This window comes from Desmodus rotundus, chromosome 4, assembly GCF_022682495.2.
Source record: "Desmodus rotundus isolate HL8 chromosome 4, HLdesRot8A.1, whole genome shotgun sequence".
NCBI classification, from domain to species: domain Eukaryota; kingdom Metazoa; phylum Chordata; class Mammalia; order Chiroptera; family Phyllostomidae; genus Desmodus; species Desmodus rotundus.
The window spans coordinates 128,313,088-128,335,596 of record NC_071390.1 but is presented as its reverse complement, the minus strand read 5'-3'; the positions used below and the strand labels follow the sequence as shown (position 1 = coordinate 128,335,596).

The following is a 22,509-nucleotide window of genomic DNA, read 5'->3' as shown; positions in this document are numbered from 1 at the left end:
CTATTAAGTGTAGATTTTTTAGCTGTTATATGAATAGAGATCAGTATGCTTCATTGTTTAATAATTGAGACATCTTCATTTTTTTAATGATGCTCATTTAATTTTTTAATTGCATTGTAATTAGGATGGCCATGTTGAAGTAGCTAGATTACTTCTTGACAGTGGTGCCCAAGTGAACATGCCTGCTGATTCATTTGAGTCACCATTGACTTTGGCTGCATGTGGTGGGCATGTGGAACTTGCGGCTTTACTTATTGAAAGAGGAGCTAGCCTGGAAGAGGTCAATGATGAAGGTTATACACCATTGATGGAAGCAGCTCGTGAAGGACATGAAGAAATGGTGGCATTACTTCTAGGTCAAGGTAATCATTCCAATCAAGACACTAAAGCATAAATATGTGAAATGTAAGGTTACAATTTTATAAAATTCAGTATTTTATCTTTCTAATAGATATGTAATGAGAGTTGTCACAAAAACTCATGATAAAATATATGCTTTGAAAATGGCTTCCATGCTGTGCTAAACAAAATTGAATGGACTTCTTTAATATAGAGCTTTCACAGCCATCATGTGCTGCATGATTAAGAACAGAACTGGAGGTGAGGCAGGATTGTAGGTTATGTTGAGGTTCAACACTTCTCAAGTTAATTTAAGAGAATTTCTCTTGGGACAGAATACCTATTACTATTACGTATATGTAGTGTTCCACAAAACACAATATGAGAAATCTTGCCATAAGTATTACTTGATGAGACTCCACATATAAGAAGCTGTCAAAGAGCTCAGTACACATGGACTTTTTTTTGGAAAAAATGGAAGCTTACTTTACTGTATTAAGATACCTTAAGTTTAGAAGTAACCTCCCATCTCCAGCTGTATTTGTGGTCTAATTTTTATATTTGTTTCAGTGGTAGAGTTTAAGAGGAATGGTACATTTTAATAAAACCCCTTTATTGATAGGTAATATTGAAATATATATACATACATACATGTGTGTATATGTGTACATAATGCTTTTAGGCTTTTGGAACACTGTCATATAGTACCTGTTAAGTGTTAGCTATGGTAATGGTGGTAATAATGATGATTATGCTATTGTGACCTTGAGCAAGTTAATTAACCTCAATTTTCTTAGCTGTAAAATGGAGCTAATAATAACATGTAAAATGTTTTTATTTGTTTTTTAAAAGATTTTATTTATTTATTTTGAGAGGGGAAGGGAAAGAGAGAGAGAGGGAGAGAAGCATTGACTTGTGAGAGAAACATCAGTTGGTTGCCTCTCACACACCCCCAACTGGGGACCTCGCCCGCAACCTAGGGATGTGCCCTGACTGGGAACATTTTAGTTCGCAGGTTGGTGCTCAATCCATAGAGCCATACCAGCTAAGTCTAAAATGCTTTTAATACTACCTGGAAAATACAGTACTAGCATATTAAACATTAGCTGTTATTATCATCATCAACATCTTTTTTTGAATGTTTATAAGGAGAAAATGTAGTTTATTTTTCTAAGCTCTTTTATCACCTGACTTGTTACTTCTGGCTGAATAAATCTTACTTCAGCTATGAGCATCTAATATGGACTAATGGCTAGGATTTAATAGTTTTATTTTTCACTGCTTCTCAGAGAAGGAGAGAGTCACTTTATTATTTAGTAAAGTAATGTAAAGGTTTATTTTTGAAGTATGGTTTATTAGGAAACAGTCATGGTTTGCTTATCTTTGGAATAAGTTAATGACTTTCTTTAAATATTTTAGGAGCAAATATCAATGCACAGACAGAAGAAACTCAAGAAACTGCCTTGACTCTGGCTTGCTGCGGAGGCTTTCTGGAAGTGGCAGACTTTCTAATTAAGGCAGGAGCTGATATAGAACTAGGGTGTTCTACCCCTTTAATGGAAGCTGCTCAAGAGGGTCATTTGGAGTTAGTTAAATACTTATTAGCAGCAGGTAGGCATTTTTGCATTTGGGAGTTTTTACATGGTTTATATAAGTAAAAATGTTACAATGCAAATAATTTTCTCTGATATTATCATACACTGAATATGTGTAAAAAGTGATGTGATAAAATTTGTGTATATTATGAATAAATAATTTATTGCGTTTGAAGTATATGCAGCTTAAATTTCAAGTAGTGATCTAATTTTATTTCTTTTTTGCTTTTAAAGATGTGGACAATATTCTTTATTTTTAGACATGTATAAGGCTATTTTGTCTAATTTGAGGAGATATGGCTTATCTAGAACAAATTTCTATGCATTTGTGTTTTATGATTGTTTTATTAAGTCCATGTATTGTTTAATAATATTATAGGAGCTAATGTTCATGCAACAACAGCAACAGGGGACACAGCACTAACTTATGCCTGTGAAAATGGTCATACTGATGTAGCAGATGTATTACTTCAGGCAGGAGCAGATCTGGTAAGCTTTGTCACTTTTTAAATCCTAGTATTTAAAATAATACAAGAAATTAATTTAAAGTTACATGGAGAATTTAGACAAAAGATTTCTTTATTCAGATTTTATGTTAGTCTTTTTACCATTATTTATCTCATGTTGCATTTTTCTTTTGTCTACTGTTTGGTGTCCATTAGTATTTTCCTTATTAGTAGGACTATCAAATCTACTACCCCTCATTCCCCACACACACACATAAAAAGTGAAAACTTTGTGTAAAAGAGAAACTATTTTCTCTTAGGTATTTAGCCATTTTTAGAAGCTTCTCTGATTTGGTATAAAAAGACATATATAGCTTAGAGGCCTTTCACTGTACTTAGGACACAAATTGTCCTTATACTGTTCAAAGCATTATTAAATGAAAAGTTAAAAATATGAATATTTAACAAATAATCTTTCAAATACCTTTTAGTTTAGTAAGAAGGTTGAAATACTGAGGTCATTTATAAGGAAGATTATAAAGAGATGTCATAGGGAAAGTGCAGAGAGTAAACAAGGTCAAAAGAGGTAAATATGTCATCTAAGATTATTGTAATTTTGGGCTGGGTAAAATTTAGGAAGGTACAACATAAATGGCAATGTTGTGACAAAAGAGAGATATTCTAGTTGGAAGAAATAGTGTAGGGTTGGTATAGCCTGAGAGGCAGGGAAGCATACAGCAAATGTGCATGGGGAAAATCACATAACTAGTGTTCCAGTTTAGCCTGTGAGAGTGGAGGAGTAAGACATAGAAAGGTGGTTTTAGTTTTAGTTGAAACATAAGCACTCTTATGTTCTTGGGACTGAGATTAACAAATAAATGTGTTTTCCTAAAGAAGTTCATTGTTTACAACAAATTCACATACAGGCAAAAATAGGATGCTCCATAAACTAATTTTGTAAACTTAATTTAACTTCTTTTTTCTTATTTATGAGAGTATTGAATTAGATTGTTATTGTGATCTCTTTCAACTCTGTGTGTGTTAGTATCTCTAGAAGCATTTATATCACATTTTTTAATTAGATGTATGTTCCTCGATTTTGAGCTGCTTCAGTTTAAGAACTAATATATCTAGTGTTTAACACAGTGGCTATGAAACATGCAGCAATGTAATATTGCTTAGTGAATTGCAGTTAGAATAAGCTAATGTATGGCTTAAGAGAAAAATCAAAAGTTGTTCATCAGATGTGAGTATTAAAAATATATATATAAAATACTTTATAAAAGGTAAATACCTGTATTTTTTTCTCAAATCTGTATATTCTAAGATCTGAAAATTTTTCTAGAAGTGTTCTCAGTTATCCAGAAATCACAGGAATGCAATAGACTCCCCATCCTTTTGAGATCTTGAAATCTCTATTAATATCTTATAATCAGTGGTTTTAGAATTCTTTAAGTTATTAGTAGCCTTGTTGTTTTTATGTAAAGTAAAATAGAGATCATGGAAAGTCATAAGGCTGGAATGATGTACTTACAGAAATTCATACTGATAGGATACAAACTGACGAAAGGAAAATCACTTGGAGTGGATGAGATTAATCCTATAACTCCAGTTCTTAAATTTTTTTTTGGTAGGACATGTATGTAAATTCACATTTCTTAAATTGAAAAATGTATTCCTTAATTTTACTTCAAAGAATGATATTTAATATATTTAGATTCAGAAATTAGTCCAATTGTTTTCCATTTGATTTTCATGAAAAAGGGTAATTGTTCACTAGCAATTAAATATCAATTAAATCTGTATTTTTTAAACAGGAGCATGAATCTGAAGGTGGAAGAACTCCTTTAATGAAAGCTGCGAGAGCTGGTCATGTTTGTACTGTACAGTTCTTAATTAGTAAAGGTAGGTTTGTGTAAAATAGGGTGTATTTATATTTTGTTTTCAAAGGTGTCTCTTCCCTGCTCTCAGGCATTTAAAGATTGAGGGATAAAATAAATTTTTTCAGTATCACATGCTGAGATTTTGTGAGTAGGTAGTTGATAAACATCCTGCAATACATAGGGCAGTTCCAAACTATGAAGAATTGTCATACTGAGTAACACCTTTGTCAAGAAACACTGATAAAGAAATTTCTCTATATAAAAGTTTTGAGGGTTTAGATGACTTAAAGTTCTATTCATGTAACTATATCTTGAAACTTGGATTTTTATGTTTTTTTAAAAGTATATTTTATTGATTATGCTATTAGTTGTCCCATTTTTTTCTCCCTTTTATTCCCCTCTGCCCTGCACCCCTTTTCCCACCAGCATTCCACCCCCCCACCCCCCCCTTAGTTAATGTCCCTGGGTCATACATATAAGTTCTTTGGCTTCTCCATTTCCTATACTATTCTTAACCTCCCCCTGTCTATTTTATACCTAACATTTATGCTACTTATTCCCTGTACCTTTTCCCCCATTCTACCCCCTCACCCTCCCCACTGATAAACCTCCATGTGATCTCCATTTCTGTGATTCTGTTCCTTTTCTAGTTGTTTGCTTGCTTTGTTTTTGTTCTTGGGTTTTGTTTTTTTTTTTTTTTTAGGTTCACTTTTGATAGTTGTGAGTTTGTTGTCATTTTATTGTTCATATTTTGATCTTCTATTTCTTAGATAAGTTCTTTTTAACATTTTATATATAATAAGGAGTTGGTGACGATGAACTTCTTTAACTTGACCTTGTCTGGGAAGCACTTTATCTGCCCTTCCATGATAGCTTTGCTGGCTAGAGTAATCTTGGATGTAGGTCCTTGCTTTTCATGATTTTGAATACTTCTTTCCATCCCCTTCTTGCCTGTAAGGTCTCTTGAGAAATCAGCTGATAGTCTAATGGTAACTCCTTTGTAGGTAACTGCCTCCTTTTCTCTAGCTGCTTTTAAGATTCTCTCCTTATCTTTAATCTTGGGTAATTTAATTATGATGTGCCTTTGTGTGTGCTTCCTTAGGTCCAACTTCTTTGGGTCCGTGAGCTTCCTGGACTTTCTGGAAGTCTATTCCCTTTGCCAGATTGGGGAAGTTCTTCATTATTTTTTCAAATAAGTTTTCACTTTCTTGCTTTTCCTCTTCTTCTGGCACCCCTATTATTTGGATGTTGGAGTATTTAAAGTTGTCCCAGAGGTTCCTAAACATCTCATTTTTTTGAATTCTTATTTCTTCATTCTGTTCTAGTCGAATGTTTCTTCCTTCTGCTCCAAATTATTGATTTGAGTTCCAGTTTCCTTCCCTTCACTGTTGGTTCCCTGTGTATTTTTCTTAATTTCGCTTTGCATAGCCTTCACTTTTTCCTCTATTTTTTGACCATACTCAACCATTTCTGTGGGCATCCTGATTTACCAGTGTTTTGAACTCTGCATCTGGTAGGTTGGCTATCTCTTCAACGCCTAGTTCTATTTTTGGACTTTTTTTTTTTTAATTTTTATTGTTATTCAATTACAGTTGTATGCCTTTCTGTTTTTGGACGTTTGATCGTTTTTTCATTTGGGTCATATTGTTTTGTCTCGGTGCACCTGTTACATAGTAAGGGGCGGAGCCTTAGCTATTTGCCAGGATGGGGCAGGAACTGTGGTGCTGTATGTGGGGGAGGGGTCCAGAGGGAACAACGCCTCTTGCTTGGCTCTTAGCCAGCTATCAGTCACTTCTCCCCTATACACAAGCAAATTGGGCCCTATGGTGCTGATTCGCAGGTGGGTGGGTGGGTTTGTATACATATAGAATGCTGTGGGTCTCTCCAACAAACTTTCCTTTGAGGCTGGGAGTTTTCCCTGTGCCGGAACCCTGAGTTGTGTGGTGTGTCTTGCTCCCTAGTTGTTCCTTCTGGTTTATCTGCACTCAAATGTGGAACCGCCTGGTCCTCTAGCCGCCGCCTTGTTGGGCGTCCTCTCCACCTAGGTTGCTCATCTCCACCCCTCCTACCCATCTGAGTGAATGTTTCTTGTTTAACTCCTTGGTTGTTGGACTTATATATGGTTATGATTTTCTGGCAATTCTGGTTATTTTTTGTTTTTTAATTTGTTGTTGTCCCTCTTTTGGTTGTGTGAGGAGGCACAGTGTATCTACCTATGCCTCTATATTGGCTGGAGGTCTGGATTTTTATGTTTATGTCACTGCTTAAATTTGTAAAAGACAAAGAGGATATATAGGAAGAATGTATACAATTAAAAAGACAGTTTATGCCATTTCCTTCTTACTGAAAATACTAAAGAAATGTACAGTATAATTGTATATAGGTAAAGAAAGTAAAATAAGAAATATCTTACTGATTAAATTATTTTAGGCAATTTGAACACTTAATTGTGATATGTGTTTTTACCATAGCATTTTTGAAGAATGGAATTACTTACATAATCACTATACCCTCTCTTTTGTGGTTGTTTTTAATGAATCCGATTCTAGTTTCTTCTTGCTGTTTAATTTTCATTTTCTACATCATTGAGCAGTGTTCCAAATTCAAGACAAGTACCTGGTTTCATCTTTAGATAATCCCACTGGAAAAAGATGATACTATAACTTTGTATCTCGTGTTCATTCTCTACATAATTTAGCCCATGGGGAGCAGTATTTATTTTCTTTGGTTTTTAGTCTTCTTTTCTACTGAATAACTAAAATGTAAATAAAATTTTATATTTTACTTTTTTAAAGCAGCAATTCCATTAGTAATATATATATATTTTTTAGTAATCTTTTATGTTTATCTTTTGCTGGCACATACTTAAATATTTATAGATGAAATTATATCATATTTGTTTGAGATTTGCTTTAGAGTAATTCAAGATGGGAGGAGAGAAGTGGTGTGGGTATATGTGAAACAAGATTGGCTGCATGTTTACAGTCTTTGAAACTGGGTAATGGCTATGTGAGGCTTTATTAGACTGTCTCTCTACCCTTTATGATTTTTAAATTTACCTTAACTGAAGAAACTACACTCTGATAACATGATTTTCCATACCTTGTCTGTTTCAGGAGCAAATGTGAATAGAACTACAGCTAATAATGACCATACTGTACTGTCCCTGGCTTGCGCAGGGGGTCATCTGGCTGTGGTGGAACTACTTTTAGCTCATGGGGCAGATCCCACTCACCGTTTAAAAGTATGTACCTCAGATGTTTCGGGTAGCACTATAGATCTTTTATTCTTGAATATTAGAAAATCATGTACAAGTTCCATTTATAATGGCATTCTAAGTGTATTCATTTTCTTCTGTTTTATTAGAGGAAGGTACTCTTTACTAAACCTATGATTTTAATGTGTTGGGGCCTGTTGCCTTTATCTTCCTTAATGGTTCTGTAAGTTAACTTACTTAGATTTTTTTCCTTCCATATTCACTCTTTTAGGATGGCTCAACTATGTTAATAGAAGCAGCGAAAGGTGGCCATACAAGTGTTGTTTGCTATCTTTTGGACTATCCTAATAACTTGCTTTCAGCTCCTCCACCAGATGTCACTCAGTTAACCCCTCCATCCCACGATTTAAATAGGGTAAGATGAAAACTTGAGTACTTTATATTATAGTTTCTTTATTCCTCTTCTTTCTCAGAATTTCAGTTTAAGCTAGATTATTTTTGGTTGTAATATGTACTCTCTTTGTAGATGTACTTGATGTGGTTAATAAACATCTGGTATAATATTTAGATTCTAGATTAATAGGACTTTGCTTTGCTCTCTCATGGCCAGACTAAACCATTTGAATTCACTGTTTATTTGAAAAATGTCATGGAAAATAGCTGGGTACCAACACATTTTAAATAAATATGTCTTTGTCTGAGAATAATGCCATATTAAGAATATTTTGAATAAGCCTTTATAACTTCTTCATTTAAAGCATATTATTTAATGAAGTGTATAGGAAAAGCAGATGTGTGATTACTTGCCTTTGTCTTAGGCTCCTCGTGTACCAGTTCAAGCACTGCCCATGGTTGTCCCACCTCAGGAGCCTGATAAACCACCTGCCAATGTTGCCACCACTCTTCCCATCAGGAATAAAGGTCAGTTATACTTCTAAAGACTGTTTCTAACATGTTCTCCAGGTAAAAGTGATAAGATTACCAAAACCTAGCCATTTAAAATTATTTTTCCACAAAAACTGAATTTTATTGAGTTGGCATAATTAAAGACATTTTTACCAATGAAAAAAGCTTGTTATTGGGAGAAAAGATAGTTAATAGCACTAACTTGTGCTAGAATTAGAAGTTATAGCAAGAGAAATTCAGATGCAATTCTGATAATCCATGATTTCTTCTAATAACCAGTCATTTCTATTCATGTTAAAATGTTAGGCTGGGTATAGTTGGGCAATGCTTTTTTGTAAATTAAATTTCTGTAGTGATATGAAACATAAAATTAAGAAGTTATATTAAAATTAAAATTTATTTTATAGTAACTGGTGTAATACAATTTTATATCTGGGATACCTTTTCTCAACCAATAATCAAAGTTACTTCAGATATGCTTGTCTGTTTCTCTAGAATTCTGAGGTCCATATTTGACTTGTGGATGTTACACAGTGCATGCTTATAAGTTATGTCCCAAAACATTACAGCTACCAATTTTAATCAGTTTTTCTTTTTAAAAAGTTTTACCTGCAGAACCAATGTGGTTTAAATTTTTTGGTCTTTCGCTACCTATAGTATTTTACCAACAAGAATACAAAGTATTACCACCAGCTCTTTCCAATCACTACTACCAATCTAGAGCCTTGGCACCTTTTTCAGTTTATAGCTTCAAACAACTGATTGCTGTACCTGTAGCCAAATCTGTTTTTTCATCTGGCTATCAGAAGATACAGTGGATGATGTAGTCCAACATCTTTTCTTCCAGGGAAACTGAATGCCAATTCTCTACTGGCCAGGTAGCTATGTGAATATGTGAATTTATATCTTGCTTTATCAGTCTTGAAGATGGTAGGCCCCAACAAAGACATATTTAAGTTGGATTTTAATTTCCTGGTACTTATCAGTGGTTTGGGTACTCTTTGTGTGTATGTGTGTGTGTTTAAAAGGCACAGACTACTAGATGTGGAAAAACCTTGACTTAGAGGTCTAAGTTTTCCCTACATCTTAATAATTTAGCATTATTCTTTATTCTTTTGATAAATTTTACATGATTATGACCAGATTACACATAGCCTTAGATTTTACTTTAATTGTACTTCTTAGATATCACAAACCTGCATCCCTCTATTGTCTAATTTTAGCCATGTGATATTTTAAAATTTCTGAAATTAATTTCCCAAAGATTACTCTATGCACATAATATACATACATTTTATACTTATAATAAAGAAGGTGAATTTGTTTTTAACTCCTTTACAGTGCATTTTCACCTTCTGTGGCTATGATAACTTGGTGCATAACTGTTGGCACTAAACCTCCCAACAGTAACTCTGTAATGAGGATGCCATTCATGTGCACTTCTGAGGGGGTTTCTTTTTCACACAGCTGCTTCTAAACAAAAGTCCAGCAGCCATTTGCCAGCAAACAGCCAGGATGTACAGGGTTACATCACCAATCAGTCTCCAGAGAGCATTGTAGAAGAGGCTCAGGGAAAGTTAACAGAACTGGAACAGAGGATAAAAGAAGCCATAGAAAAGAATGCACAGCTGCAGTCCTTGGAACTGGCTCATGCTGATCAACTTACCAAGGAGAAGATCGAGGAGCTGAACAAAACAAGGGAGGAACAAATTCAGAAGAAACAAAAGATTTTGGAGGAACTACAGAAAGTAGAACGAGAGTTACAACTGAAAACTCAGCAGCAGCTGAAAAAGCAGTATCTAGAAGTTAAAGCTCAAAGAATTCAACTTCAGCAGCAGCAGCAACAATCTTGCCAACATCTGGGACTACTAACTCCTGTTGGGGTTGGAGAACAGCTTTCTGAAGGAGACTATGCACGATTACAGCAAGTGGATCCCATTTTGCTTAAAGATGAACCCCAGCAGACTGCAGCTCAGATGGGTTTTGCACCAATCCAGCCTCTGGCCATGCCTCAAGCTTTGCCTCTGGCTGCAGGTCCCTTGCCTCCTGGGTCCATCGCAAATCTTACAGAACTGCAAGGAGTGATAGTTGGACAGCCAGTACTGGGCCAAGCACAGTTGGCAGGGCTGGGGCAAGGAATTCTGACAGAAACACAACAAGGGTTAATGGTAGCCAGCCCTGCTCAGACCCTCAATGACACGCTGGATGACATCATGGCAGGTGGGTTTATATCGTTATGAGCAGGTATCAAAATATGATTTGCTTAAGGCGAGTAAGAGTGTGCCAGAATTTTTTGCCATTGCCCAACTTGGGAACTATTTTTGGACTCTTGACCCGTGTATATCTTTAGAAGTATTAGTTCAATCTCAGAAATTCTCAGATGGATACAGGTCAAGTTAAAGATTAGCTCGTTCGATACAAGTGGCTGAAACTTTCTGGCTTAGCCCAGTAGCCTGGGAATCTAGGTTTTTCAGTAGTGGGGTTGATGTTTGATTTTTTTGTTTTTGTTTTCGTTTTTTGCTCTTTCAGTTCAGAATACTAAGATTGAATTTTGTCTTTTTTGCTTCTGTATTCACACCAGTAAACTGAGAAATTGATAGAAGTTGAAGTACAAAACTTAGTAGGACATCAGGAAGCTTATTTGTGGACAGACATACTTAATATCCTAATGGATCAGACTTCAAACCTGATGGATATTTAAAAAAAAACAAAAACTTACCTTTAAAACAATAATAAAGTACCAAACCAAATAGGGTTTGATTATACTGTATGTCAGTGATTTTATCCCCTGTGATTGTTAATGTGTAGTCTCTTTCTAATTGTATTATGGGCAGGTGTGGTCCCCCCTCATAGTATCATAAATATCTCTCTTAATGTGCAGTGAGAGAAATTTTATTCCATTATAATTAATTTTATTGGCTAGAAGAAATATTTTGGAAGGTGGTTTTAATGGTTTTACTTTTTTGGTGCTTATTTTCCCATGAATTGTATAACAAAGTAGTACAATGACATTTTTCAGGAGTATAAGCCATAAGAATGTTATACTGAGAAGGATCATATTCTTCATTTAAGAAAGGTAAAGGAAAAAGAGAAAATCCGAAGAACGAAAGAGAAAACACAAAGGGAGTAAAATAGTCCTGTCTCCCTTTTTTTACTCTTTGGTCTATACTTTAAAAGATGATTGAATTGTTCTAATTTTGAAACTATGTTTAGTAGCATTACGTATTATGATGAGGTTATATGTAATTTAACTTTCACCTGTTAAAAGAATACAAAGTGTATAGTGTTGACATATTTAGCCTAACACTCAGAAACTAAGAAACAGCTGACACACGTTTTCTCTACTTACAAATTGCTCTAGTTTCCCATTCCCAGTCTTGTTTAGTAGCACCTCAACAGTAATAACATGGAATGAAAGCCTCTGCTAATTTTATAGGGTACAATAACCACCTTGGGGGGGAAAATGCTATTATTAGTAAGAACTACAAAGATTCTCATTGATAAGTATAAAATTGTTGTATAGATTTGAACACTACTAATCACCATTAGCTCGTTATAATAATTGGGAATACAGTTTAAAAGAATTAGATATCTTATGAAAATTGGAACACAGCAGCCAAAAATTCCAAATTTGATCGTTACTTATGTCAGTTGATCTACCAAAGAATGTATGAAGTGTTATTTATCCAGTTAAATGAAGAATGGGCATTCCATACCAATGGATATTTAATTTTTTTGACGTGCTATCAGAATTGACCTGATGTTCTAGGACACAGTTATCAACAGCGATTTGTTGGTTAGTTGTACGGTGTGTGCTGATCCAAGTTATCAGAGGTTTGCAAAGTACTTTTTCTGTTGATTTACTTACCAAACAAAAACATTAAATTCTGCCTATGTGTTCCAGGTGTTTTCATATAAAAAATAGTTTAAGCACATAACTTTTTAGGAAATACGACAAATATTTGTCATATTATGAAAATACTTTACCTCTTTATTATGCTCATTTACATAGGGATAGGAGAGATGGCCAGAAGGAAGAACAGGATTTTTTAAAACCCAGCTACCTACCTGAAACCTATCCCTGTCATCACGCATGTGCACACACATGTACTCATGCAGTCACTTCTGCAGCCTTTCGTTAAACTTCTGTGCTAGTACTTGTGCTTTCAGTTCACTAATGACCATTTTCATTTCTTTGGGTTTTTTACTATCTTACAACCTCATTAGGCTCAGTCGTCCTTCCCTCCGTCAGCATAAACCTCTGTTCCTTATCCTTTAGACTGCTGTTACAGGGTTCAGTGTCTTTTTCTCTAGCACTTGGCTGGTCAAAATCTGTCTTCCTTGTTCTACAAACTTGCCAAAGCAGAACCAATTTTCTGTTTATCAATCTTAATACCTTGCCTTAGCTGTACTCTCAGGTTTCCCACTTTCCTTACCTGATGTTACAACTTTTTGAGCACCTGGTTCTCCCTCTTTAAAATTAACCCTAAATGAAGTCCCACATGTAAAGAGCTTTACCAGAGTTCTTTCACATACCTATGTATTTGTAATGATCATTTTTAAGTATAGAGAATGGATGAGTGACAGGCAGTTATTTAGTTTTAAATAAGGAAAGGAAATGAGGGAATTGATTTTCCTATCTCCTTTTAGATGAGGTGATAAGAGCAACCAATTTGACCCAAAATAAGGAAACTTATTTTAATACATTCTTCAAAAGAACTTACTCCAGTTGAAATGTAAATTGTATTTTAGTCATTTTAACAATGAAGCTTAATTTTTTTTTTCATTTAGTATCCTGAAATATAAATCAGTTCTTTGGACAGATTGGTGGACATTTTGTTTAACTTAATTTTTGTATTTAGCATTTCATTTGAAAAAATCCAATTAAAGGAGAATATGGAATCTATATTAAGAGCCATAAATTTTATATTTTTGAAATGTATATAGAGAATATGTACATTTACATTTTCTTGATTTTTTTGTTAATATACAAGCTATCAATATGGAGTAGTAATAATGAAGGTCATTAGATGATCAATTTAATATATTAGTATAAGCCCTTTTCTGTTGATCTGATTCCTAAGGAATCAAACAGTGTTTTATGTTTTCTTTTGTTTTTGTTTTGTTTTGTTTCCTTTGTTTTTCCCTTGGCTTTTAAGTGGACTTAGAAAAATTGTATAATTATAGAATGCGTGTTGCTGTAATGTATAGTGTATGTTTGTGCCTGAACTAAGGATTTTGTAAAATAGAGTTCTTAATTGACAATCATGTCTATAATTGTTACAATAAGATCAATTTTAGTTTTGTTCTTGGCAGGATTATAACCTCTTTTGCCTGGTTTCAGATCCAGTTGTGAATCATGATTGTTTTCTGTCTGATGTAGTTGATAACTACATTGGTAACACACATCTGCACTACTGGTGACCATTCAAAGATTAATGCCCAGACTTTAGTACTGTAGCATGTTAATAGGGGGAAAAAGGACTGGTGTTCACGTACCAACTCCAGAAGCGAGTTGATGAGGGATCATAGTACCCTCAACTGCCACCACCTTTGGAGTTCTCCCACCTCAAGTACTGACCTAATTAGCCCCTTCTTCATTTGCATATTTTGGTGAAAATAATATGGTAAATTATACTTAAAAGAAGTAACAATAATCTGTATTTGAAGGATGATTGTATGCATACATTTATTTCTACCCTAATATTTTAATTTTGCCCTCATATGTCAGTGTGATTGCTGGGTTGATTGGTGGACATTTTACACCCCTCAGAATACTTCTACTTGTGAGAAACTGTACTTCTGTGTGAGGATCAAATTTTTATATTTGACTATGCTGTCATACTGAGGACTGCAATTCAGAATATAATTATCCCCCTGTCTGCAGTCAAGTAGTAGGAGGTGTTTTCAAATGATTGGATAGCAAGGTTCTCTCCGACAGTGATGCTACTTATATTAGGTTTTAGAATATAAAGTATAAAATTGCCAGGTAAAAATCACATTTTCTCCTTCTGAACATGACTATTTTACCTTTTATTCCTTTTCTGATTAAGAAGATATGATGGACAACTTACCCATTTGCATTTATATATAATTTTAATTTGGAAAAATACTTTTGTTTTCAGGATTATTTTGAATTAAGGTTTTGTGATTACATACCAAAAGAGGGGAATTTGTTATTCAGATGAATTATTAGTTAGGAAATAGGTTACTCTCAATATACAGTATAATTTTGGACTATTGTCACAAGTCAGAAATAACTAGGAAAATAAGTTACAGTGTTATGGCAGTCTACCTGTAGACATTTTGTTTTCTAAAAGTTTTAAAATAATTTCTAATAATTGTTTCTTACAGTCACCTAACAATGTTTCGTCTTTATTAAGTGCAGTTATTTTGTTTAACAGCAGTCAGTGGAAGAGCATCTGCAATGTCAAACACTCCTACCCACAGCATTGCTGCTTCCATTTCCCAACCTCAGACTCCAACTCCAAGTCCCATCATCTCTCCTTCAGCCATGCTTCCTATCTACCCTGCCATTGATATTGATGCACAGGTAAGCTTCACATTCAGGAGTGATGGGTTTTACATCATCTTCAAAACAGTAATCAGTGATTTAAATCATCATAGAGTACTTTGTCTTGGGGCAAAGACCTGAGCTACAAGTGTAAATAAATTAAATCTCCATTTTTAAACATAAAATACCAAATACAGATTATTACTGTGTGATGGTCTGGTTTCTAAGGTCATCAGATAATTTTTAAAAATTTTAGAGGAGGATATGCAAAGAAATAGCTTATTTAAGAGTTGTGTATATTTTCTTCTAATCTTAAAAGATATGTTTTAAAATTCATAATGGATTGCACGTAAAAGAAAAGATTGTTTCATTACATACTTAATGGCATTTACATTGTCTTTGAAAATTTGATCCTGCTGACGGGCATATGTAGTGAGTCTGTGTGTTTGTCCGTTAAACACTGTTAAGTAAAAAAATAAATAAATAACCAAAAAAACCCAGTTCCCAGGAGGGTGGGTGGAGTTAGAAGATGGTATGGGGGGATAAATGGTGATAGAGATAGATAGATTAGATAGACAGATAGATAGATAGCACCACCCCCCCCCAAAAAAAGACAACCCACAACTGTTCTTAAATATATAGTTTACCATGAAATGTCATGGTAAAGTGAGGTTGGAGAGGAGAGGATAGCTTGTGTTTTGTCCTAAAGAAATGCTAAGTGACCTTGCTTAGAACACAGTTGAATGAAGTATGGGTATATAGCCTTCTTCAAGTTTGATAAATGTTTACAGTTTATTTAGTTTTGTATTTTGACAGGGTATGTGTCTGTAGTGGGGCTATGCATTATAAAACTTTTAATTTTGTAAATAATCAGTTCTTTATAAACTTGAATTTCAGGGTGTGTCTTTGTGTGTGTGTTGTTGGACCATTTAGACTGTGTACTCTTAACCTATTTAAACTATAGCCTGTCATTAAAATGTTTCTTGGTAATACTTGAAAAAGGAACTTCATTTTTGTTCTTACTTGCTTCCAAAATGTTTACTGTTTTATACATGCTAACTTTGTCTTTTTTTTTTTTTTTTTTTTTTGAGCACTTTAAAATTGTCAGGAACTGTTTTTAAGAAGTTATCTAATCTTCAGACTACATATATGAGATAGCTATGTTAAATACTCATTTCCCTGATGAAAAAACCTAAACTAGTAGATTGTTCATTTTGCTTACAATCACTTCATTTAGCTAGGAAGTTGTGGAGCTGGGGGTCAAATTATACTTCTTTAAAAATATGACATGGCATTCATTTGATGAACTATATAATGCCTTATGTTTTATATAGATAGCGTTGTAGAATTGGATTGAACTTGATATTGGTAATGTAAATAACTCCATACTTACATTAAATCCTAATTTAAGGAAAAACAAAAGCTAATATTTTTAAAGCCTCAGTCTATGTCTCCTTTTTGAAATGCTAATTAATGATTCTTAAAATTGTCCTACCTTAAACTCCTTTAATTGATTATTATGCTTAGGAAATAATAGTTTTATCAAGAATTAGCAGGAATCCTGTTTAATTTCTGGACATTGAAGAAATGCTTTACATAAGAGTTTGTATTCTTTATAAGGTTCCTCAAATCTCCCGTTTTATAACTAGAATTCACCGTTGGTGTGCAAGTATGTGCCACAGGCTTTTCTCCTCTCATGTAATGGTTTTCTTGAATCAGGTCTGGATATTTTCAAAATTTAAGGTTAATACCACATTGATTAAAGTTTATTTTAGGAAACAATAAATGCTGGTTTGAAGGAATTATTTGGGACTGTTTTACTATAACTTTTGATAGCATAGCTCTAATCCTTGTTTTTATTTTACTTGAATGATACAACAAAACTTATACTGGATTCTTGAGATATAGAAATTAGGAGTCATGTACATAATTTTAAGAATCACTGGTTTTATATGAAATAGTAATCTGGTTGAAGGTTAGAGTTGACTGCTACTGAATTAAATGTTCTCTGCATTTTATTGTGTGAAATTTGATTAACTATAATAGCCAATAAATATGAGAAAAAACCAGTTATTATGTTCATAGATTGGAAAAATTTGCGTGCCAGCTCCCCTTCTCCCTTTAACTCATATATTTAGACTGAAATGAAAAGTATGTAAAAAAATTATACCTTACCTATAATGTTATAAATATCATTTTTTATAGCTATCCCTTTTCCTATAGGTTTTATAGTACAGAGGCCAGAGAATCATTTATCACAATGATTTATTGAGAGAAATTCAGTCCAGGAAACATAAGTTAAAAGTGATATGTGATATGCTGCCATTAAAGCATTTCACTTTAAAAATGCATGTATTCTACTTAATGTGTACTCTTAAACAGGTTATTTATTATTTTAATGATTATTCATATTTATTAAATACCCTAAAGTGCTATCATTTTTAATCTCACATGCCCCCTGACATGGTTAGAGGATGTTTGGGATTATGAAGTTTGTGGAGGTCTAAAAAGTTTAGCCGTTTAACTTCTAATACTTTTCACAGTCTTTAGATGTAATTAATAGATATATTTCCATCTTTATAGATAATCAGGAATGTTTTTTCACTTGCATTCCAGATCCTTAAAAGTTGCCTTTTCACTTAATATTGCATCTATCTTATGATTCCTTCTTGTTTTCTTACTCTTACAAATTTGAGTAGTCGTATTGATACTTAGAGAATATTTTTACATTATATATAATTTCACCATTTTTATAAGCCAGAATCTTCATAATATCTGTTATGGTACAGAATGGCATATTTGATGATATCATGGGCTAAATAGGATTTTTATTTCGAATATAAACCTGGATGAGCTCTTAACAAAGCTCCAGGTATCTTTCTCCTTTTCCCGGTATCTTTTAGATGTATGACAAAGAATGTTATTTGTTTTCCTGTATAATATAACTTCCGTGATACTTTGCTTTCTAGAAAGTCATTACCTATATAGCTATCCAGTGTCTTTGATTGACAATATTTAAAATACCTACCTTTTTCTGTACCTTGTAAGTTACTATTAATTTTAACCCAAACTTCTACTTCAGTTAATTTGTTTCTTGATGTATTGCAAATCAGGATAATATTCCTTATCATTCTGGGATTGGGTAGGTCTCTGTTTAGGGTGGGGAAGGTAGAAACCTCACTTCAAAACTTCTTTCACTTTTGACTTTAAAAGATGGTCATAAAAGATTAGTTGCTATAATTTCTCCTTAATGCAGAAAATACAGTGAATTTACCCACTCTTAAGATCCCCAAGGAATTTGACCAGCCCTCCTTTCTCAGGTTTAAATACTATTTCTTCAATTTTCATAACTATGTTTCCCTCATAGTTCGAGCCTAAGTTTGTCCTGTACAGTAATAATGGGTAAGTTCATAGTGCGCAGGGTCAGTACTAGAGTACTTATCAGAGTACTTTGATATAGAAGGTGATAATAACAGTCAATTGAAATGATGTTTTATAATGTGATTTAAAAATTAAAAAACAGTATTTCACTGAGCCACTAAACTTTTTCATACTTTCTCAGATTTTGTTCTTTCATTCTCTGTTTAAGATTGGCATCTTGGAAAAGATTTTTAGAAACCTCATAAACTTCATGCAGTTGACTCTTCTACTGTTTGTCTATACGCTAACATGGAGAGCACATAAGACAGATCAGCTTAATGTTGCATTGACCTGAGTCAGCTATACCTTAGGGCTGCTCTGTGATGTAATGGAAAAACAGGATTTTGTTATCCAAAATCTTGCCGTTTTTTTAGTCCACCATGTACGAGTTATTAGGATATGTGACCATCGTGCGGTCATTTCTCTGAGCCTTTGTCTCCTTTTCTCTGAAATCGGACATAATAATTTCTTCTTTATAAACCTTGAAATGAAGATCAAATACTAACACAATCAGAGCTGTCACTCATTTAAGTATTCATGTCCTTCTCCGTTGTTGTAGTTGGTGCATCTCTCCCTTGTGGCCATCCCTGATCTCTGCAGTCAGTAGCTCTGCTCTCTGCCAGCCCCTTCTGCAGAGCAGCTTTTGCGGTCTCCCTCTTCATCACTGACTAGTAGGCTTTTCTTATTTCTTGACTATCAATTTTGCCTTTTGTCTCTTGTTATTCATACTTTTTTTTATAATGGAGTTTGGTTTTTAGAGCTGTTGACCTTCTGGGAGGATATGCCTTTCCTTTTTATATTTATTATGTAAATATATAAATATAAATACAATAAATATAGTGTGTTTTGTATTTATAGAGTAGGGCAAAAGTAGGTTTACAGTTGTATGTGAAATACAGTTTTTTATTATTTATTAATTATTGTATTATTTTCCATGTGAACAACTATAAAACTACTTTTGCCCCACCTTGTGTAATCCTTTGGTTTATTAGTAATAGTCTTTGAATGCGACTCTGTTGTCATTTATTCAACTTACTATTTTCTTCTAACACAGCATCAATTATAGGTGGAGAATGCAAACATAAATAGGAAATGTTTATGGCCTTCCAGGAATTTATAGTCCTCTGAGAGTGATAGCCACATAATTAATATTAGCACAGGGAAGATTGGTGTTAAGTGCTATAATAGAGGTGCATATGTAAAAATGAGATAAGATGGCTTAGACCGGTGCTGTGTAGTAGAAAAATAATGTAGGACATACATGTAATTTAAAATTTTCAAATAGCCACATTTAAAAAGCAAACAAATAGGTGGAATGAATTATAAGAATATATTTTGTTTAACTTAATATATCTATAATACTATTATTTAAATAAATAATCAATATTTAAAAATTGCTGAGTTATTTTACATTTTTATTTCATACTAAAAGTCTTCAAAGTTCGATGTGTATGTTCCACTTACAGCTTAAAGAGATCAAATATGTCAGTCCCCAGCAAAGTGGAATATTTTTTCACCCTATTTAAAAAATATCTCAACTTGGACTTCACTAGAAATACATGATTTGCACATAGATTTGATTAAGTACATTAAGTAGATTTGAAGTTGGAAAAGTAAATTTGTATACTCACATTGTTACAGGCATACTAAAAAGCTTTCCAATAACCAAATCAAGTATCAGTTTTAAAATTTACATTAAATAAAATTTAAAGTTCAGTTCCTCAGTCACACTACACATATTTCTAGTACTAATAGCCACGTGTTGCTAGTAGTTACCTTCTTTGTACGGCACAAGTTTAGAGTAGTCAAAGTCAAGGACTTTGTGCAATAAATAAGCACTTTATGATAGAGTATGACCACTGGTGAATCCAGCATTGGTTACTATCATTGGCAAAATCAGAAATTGTGTATAAACAGTGTCTTGTCTCAATTATAATAGTGCTTGTCTTTGTATTTGTATATATATATTTCTTTTAAGTATTTTGGGACTCTGTTTTTAAATGCAGTTAGGTTACTCAGAAACTTTTTTTTTAATTCAAAGCTTGATTTTCAGCTTTTTTTTTTTTTTTTTTAACTGGGTCCAGAACAGCTAATATGGTCTCATAGCTGAGGATTTTACTTCATATCCTTTGTGTTTGAGGTTTTTCTGCTCTGGCTAGTAGGAACCAGAACCAAACTATTTCTGGCCCTGTGTAAGGTCTGGGTATTGTTCAGCCTCATCCCTCCTGGTGGTCTTCCCCAACCTCATACATACGTGCTGATCAAAACTCAGCTGAAGACCGGAGCCCTCTGCAGATCTCTGGAGTACTCACTCTCTGTGGCACTTTCCTCTCCAGTACTCTGCTCCATGAGTTCTAGCCACCTTGACCTCTCCAAACTCTGTCTTCTCTGGGAGACTACTAGGCTCTTTCCGGGTACCCTCTTTCTGCACTGCAGCCTGGAAACTCTCCAGGCAATAAGTTGAGTAAATCATTTCTTTCCTCAGACATTCTTGTCATGTAATTGCCATTAATGGCTGGAAGTGAAAGTGAGTCCACTGGATTTTTAATCATGTAGTTGAAAACAGCATATGGTTGAAAATCATACTTCTTTTCTCCATGTTTGCTTCAAGAATTGATCTTAAACATTATTAGTAGACTTTTAAAAAAAGCACAAGTTGATCACTAATGGAAAAGAACAATTTACTATCAAAATATTTGCTACAGTAGAGTGGTACATGTCTGTTTGTGTGTACATATTACAGAATTGGTGTTAACATTTCGTAATTATATAATGAGCTAATCATGAATTAATTTTTTACAGACTGAGAGTAATCATGACACGGCGCTAACACTTGCCTGTGCCGGTGGTCATGAGGAGCTGGTACAAACACTGCTGGAGAGGGGAGCTAGTATTGAGCACCGAGACAAGAAAGGTATGGCCTATGTTAATCTTTTTTCAAGGATATTTGTGTTCTGTGAAGAAATACTACTACTGCTACTACTGCTAGCCATATTTTGATGGAAAATAGTATTGTTCCTTTGCTTAGCATGTAGTGAGGTGATCATTATTTTTCTCCAGGTTTTACTCCACTTATCTTGGCTGCTACAGCTGGTCATGTTGGTGTTGTGGAAATATTGCTGGACAATGGTGCAGACATTGAAGCCCAGTCAGAAAGAACCAAGGACACACCACTATCTTTGGCTTGTTCTGGGGGAAGACAGGAGGTAACATTTTTTTCCAATGTAATTTTTTCCTTCATCTATTTACTACTTTTAGATGAGGAGAATAATAACCTATGGTGAGATAGCTTATGTTAAGAGTGATATTCTTCCTTTTGCTAACAGATAATAGTTTCAGTTACTGTGATAAATCTAAATGTCAACTGATTGTCACCATAAATCATATAATAAATCACACCATAAATCATTTCTGTGTAGGAATCCCCATGTGCTACATTCAGGCTAAGAGAATGAGTAAGACATTCCAAGTAAAATCACTAAGCTCCTGATAAGCAGGATTGATCTATATGCACTCATCTTTTCCTGTCCCAGAGCACCTAGCATGAAAGGTACTTAAGCTCAGCCACTGTTGCCCTCTGTGTATTCAATTTTTAGTTGTTCTGAGGACTTTTGTCCTTTAATTATTCCTACTCTTTCAACTCTGGGGGAAAGGTTCTCATAAGATCATAGGACCTTTTAGTTTTAAGTAAGGTAGAACAGCTGCTGTGATTAGGTGAAGGCCCAAGAAAGTATAGTTTACACTGTTTGTGTCTCTTCTTCTGGCATTTTAATAATCAGCTGGATAACCTAATTTTTAAAATCTAATCCTATGTGCAATGGATTTAAGGCTTTGAATTAGTCAATCATGCTGTCACTATAGATTGACAACTTCTTGAATCTTAGATTATGGAAGCACCCTACATCATCCTAGATCATCCAGGTTTCCTACTCAGCTTAAAATCTCTGCTCACTCCTACCCCCCCCATTCTAATTATTATAAAGTTCTCATACTTACCAAGCCTGAAGTATGTCTTTCCTAAATTTCCCCACTATTTTTACCTCTGTTCTTGAACCAGTGGAAAGAGGTTTAAACTATCTTGTTTTATCTTCAAATATTTGAGTCTGTAGTTGCTAGTCACCTATTCTTTATGTGAAACATACCCTGTTCTTTTCATTGTTAGCTTGATAATGCCTTTTCCAAACCCTTC

The 22,509-nt window shown here is 34.0% G+C and overlaps 1 protein-coding gene across 5 annotated transcripts in view; it reads left to right on the top strand.

The window, feature by feature from the left end:
* Positions 1 to 22,509, top strand: part of ANKRD17 (ankyrin repeat domain 17) — a 144,810-nt gene that overhangs the window by 74,495 nt on the left and 47,806 nt on the right. For 2 of the 5 annotated variants that reach the window (XM_024579581.3, XM_024579593.3), the window contains exons 8-18: positions 125 to 362; positions 1,759 to 1,950; positions 2,314 to 2,423; positions 4,198 to 4,285; positions 7,380 to 7,507; positions 7,752 to 7,895; positions 8,299 to 8,401; positions 9,854 to 10,606; positions 14,791 to 14,939; positions 21,123 to 21,234; positions 21,381 to 21,526. In XM_024579581.3, coding sequence (XP_024435349.2) covers positions 125 to 362; positions 1,759 to 1,950; positions 2,314 to 2,423; positions 4,198 to 4,285; positions 7,380 to 7,507; positions 7,752 to 7,895; positions 8,299 to 8,401; positions 9,854 to 10,606; positions 14,791 to 14,939; positions 21,123 to 21,234; positions 21,381 to 21,526 — 2,163 coding nt within the window. The remainder of the gene's footprint in view (positions 1 to 124; positions 363 to 1,758; positions 1,951 to 2,313; positions 2,424 to 4,197; positions 4,286 to 7,379; positions 7,508 to 7,751; positions 7,896 to 8,298; positions 8,402 to 9,853; positions 10,607 to 14,790; positions 14,940 to 21,122; positions 21,235 to 21,380; positions 21,527 to 22,509) is intronic. The other 3 variants (XM_024579588.3, XM_024579605.3, XM_024579598.3) reach the window with 3 other exon arrangements.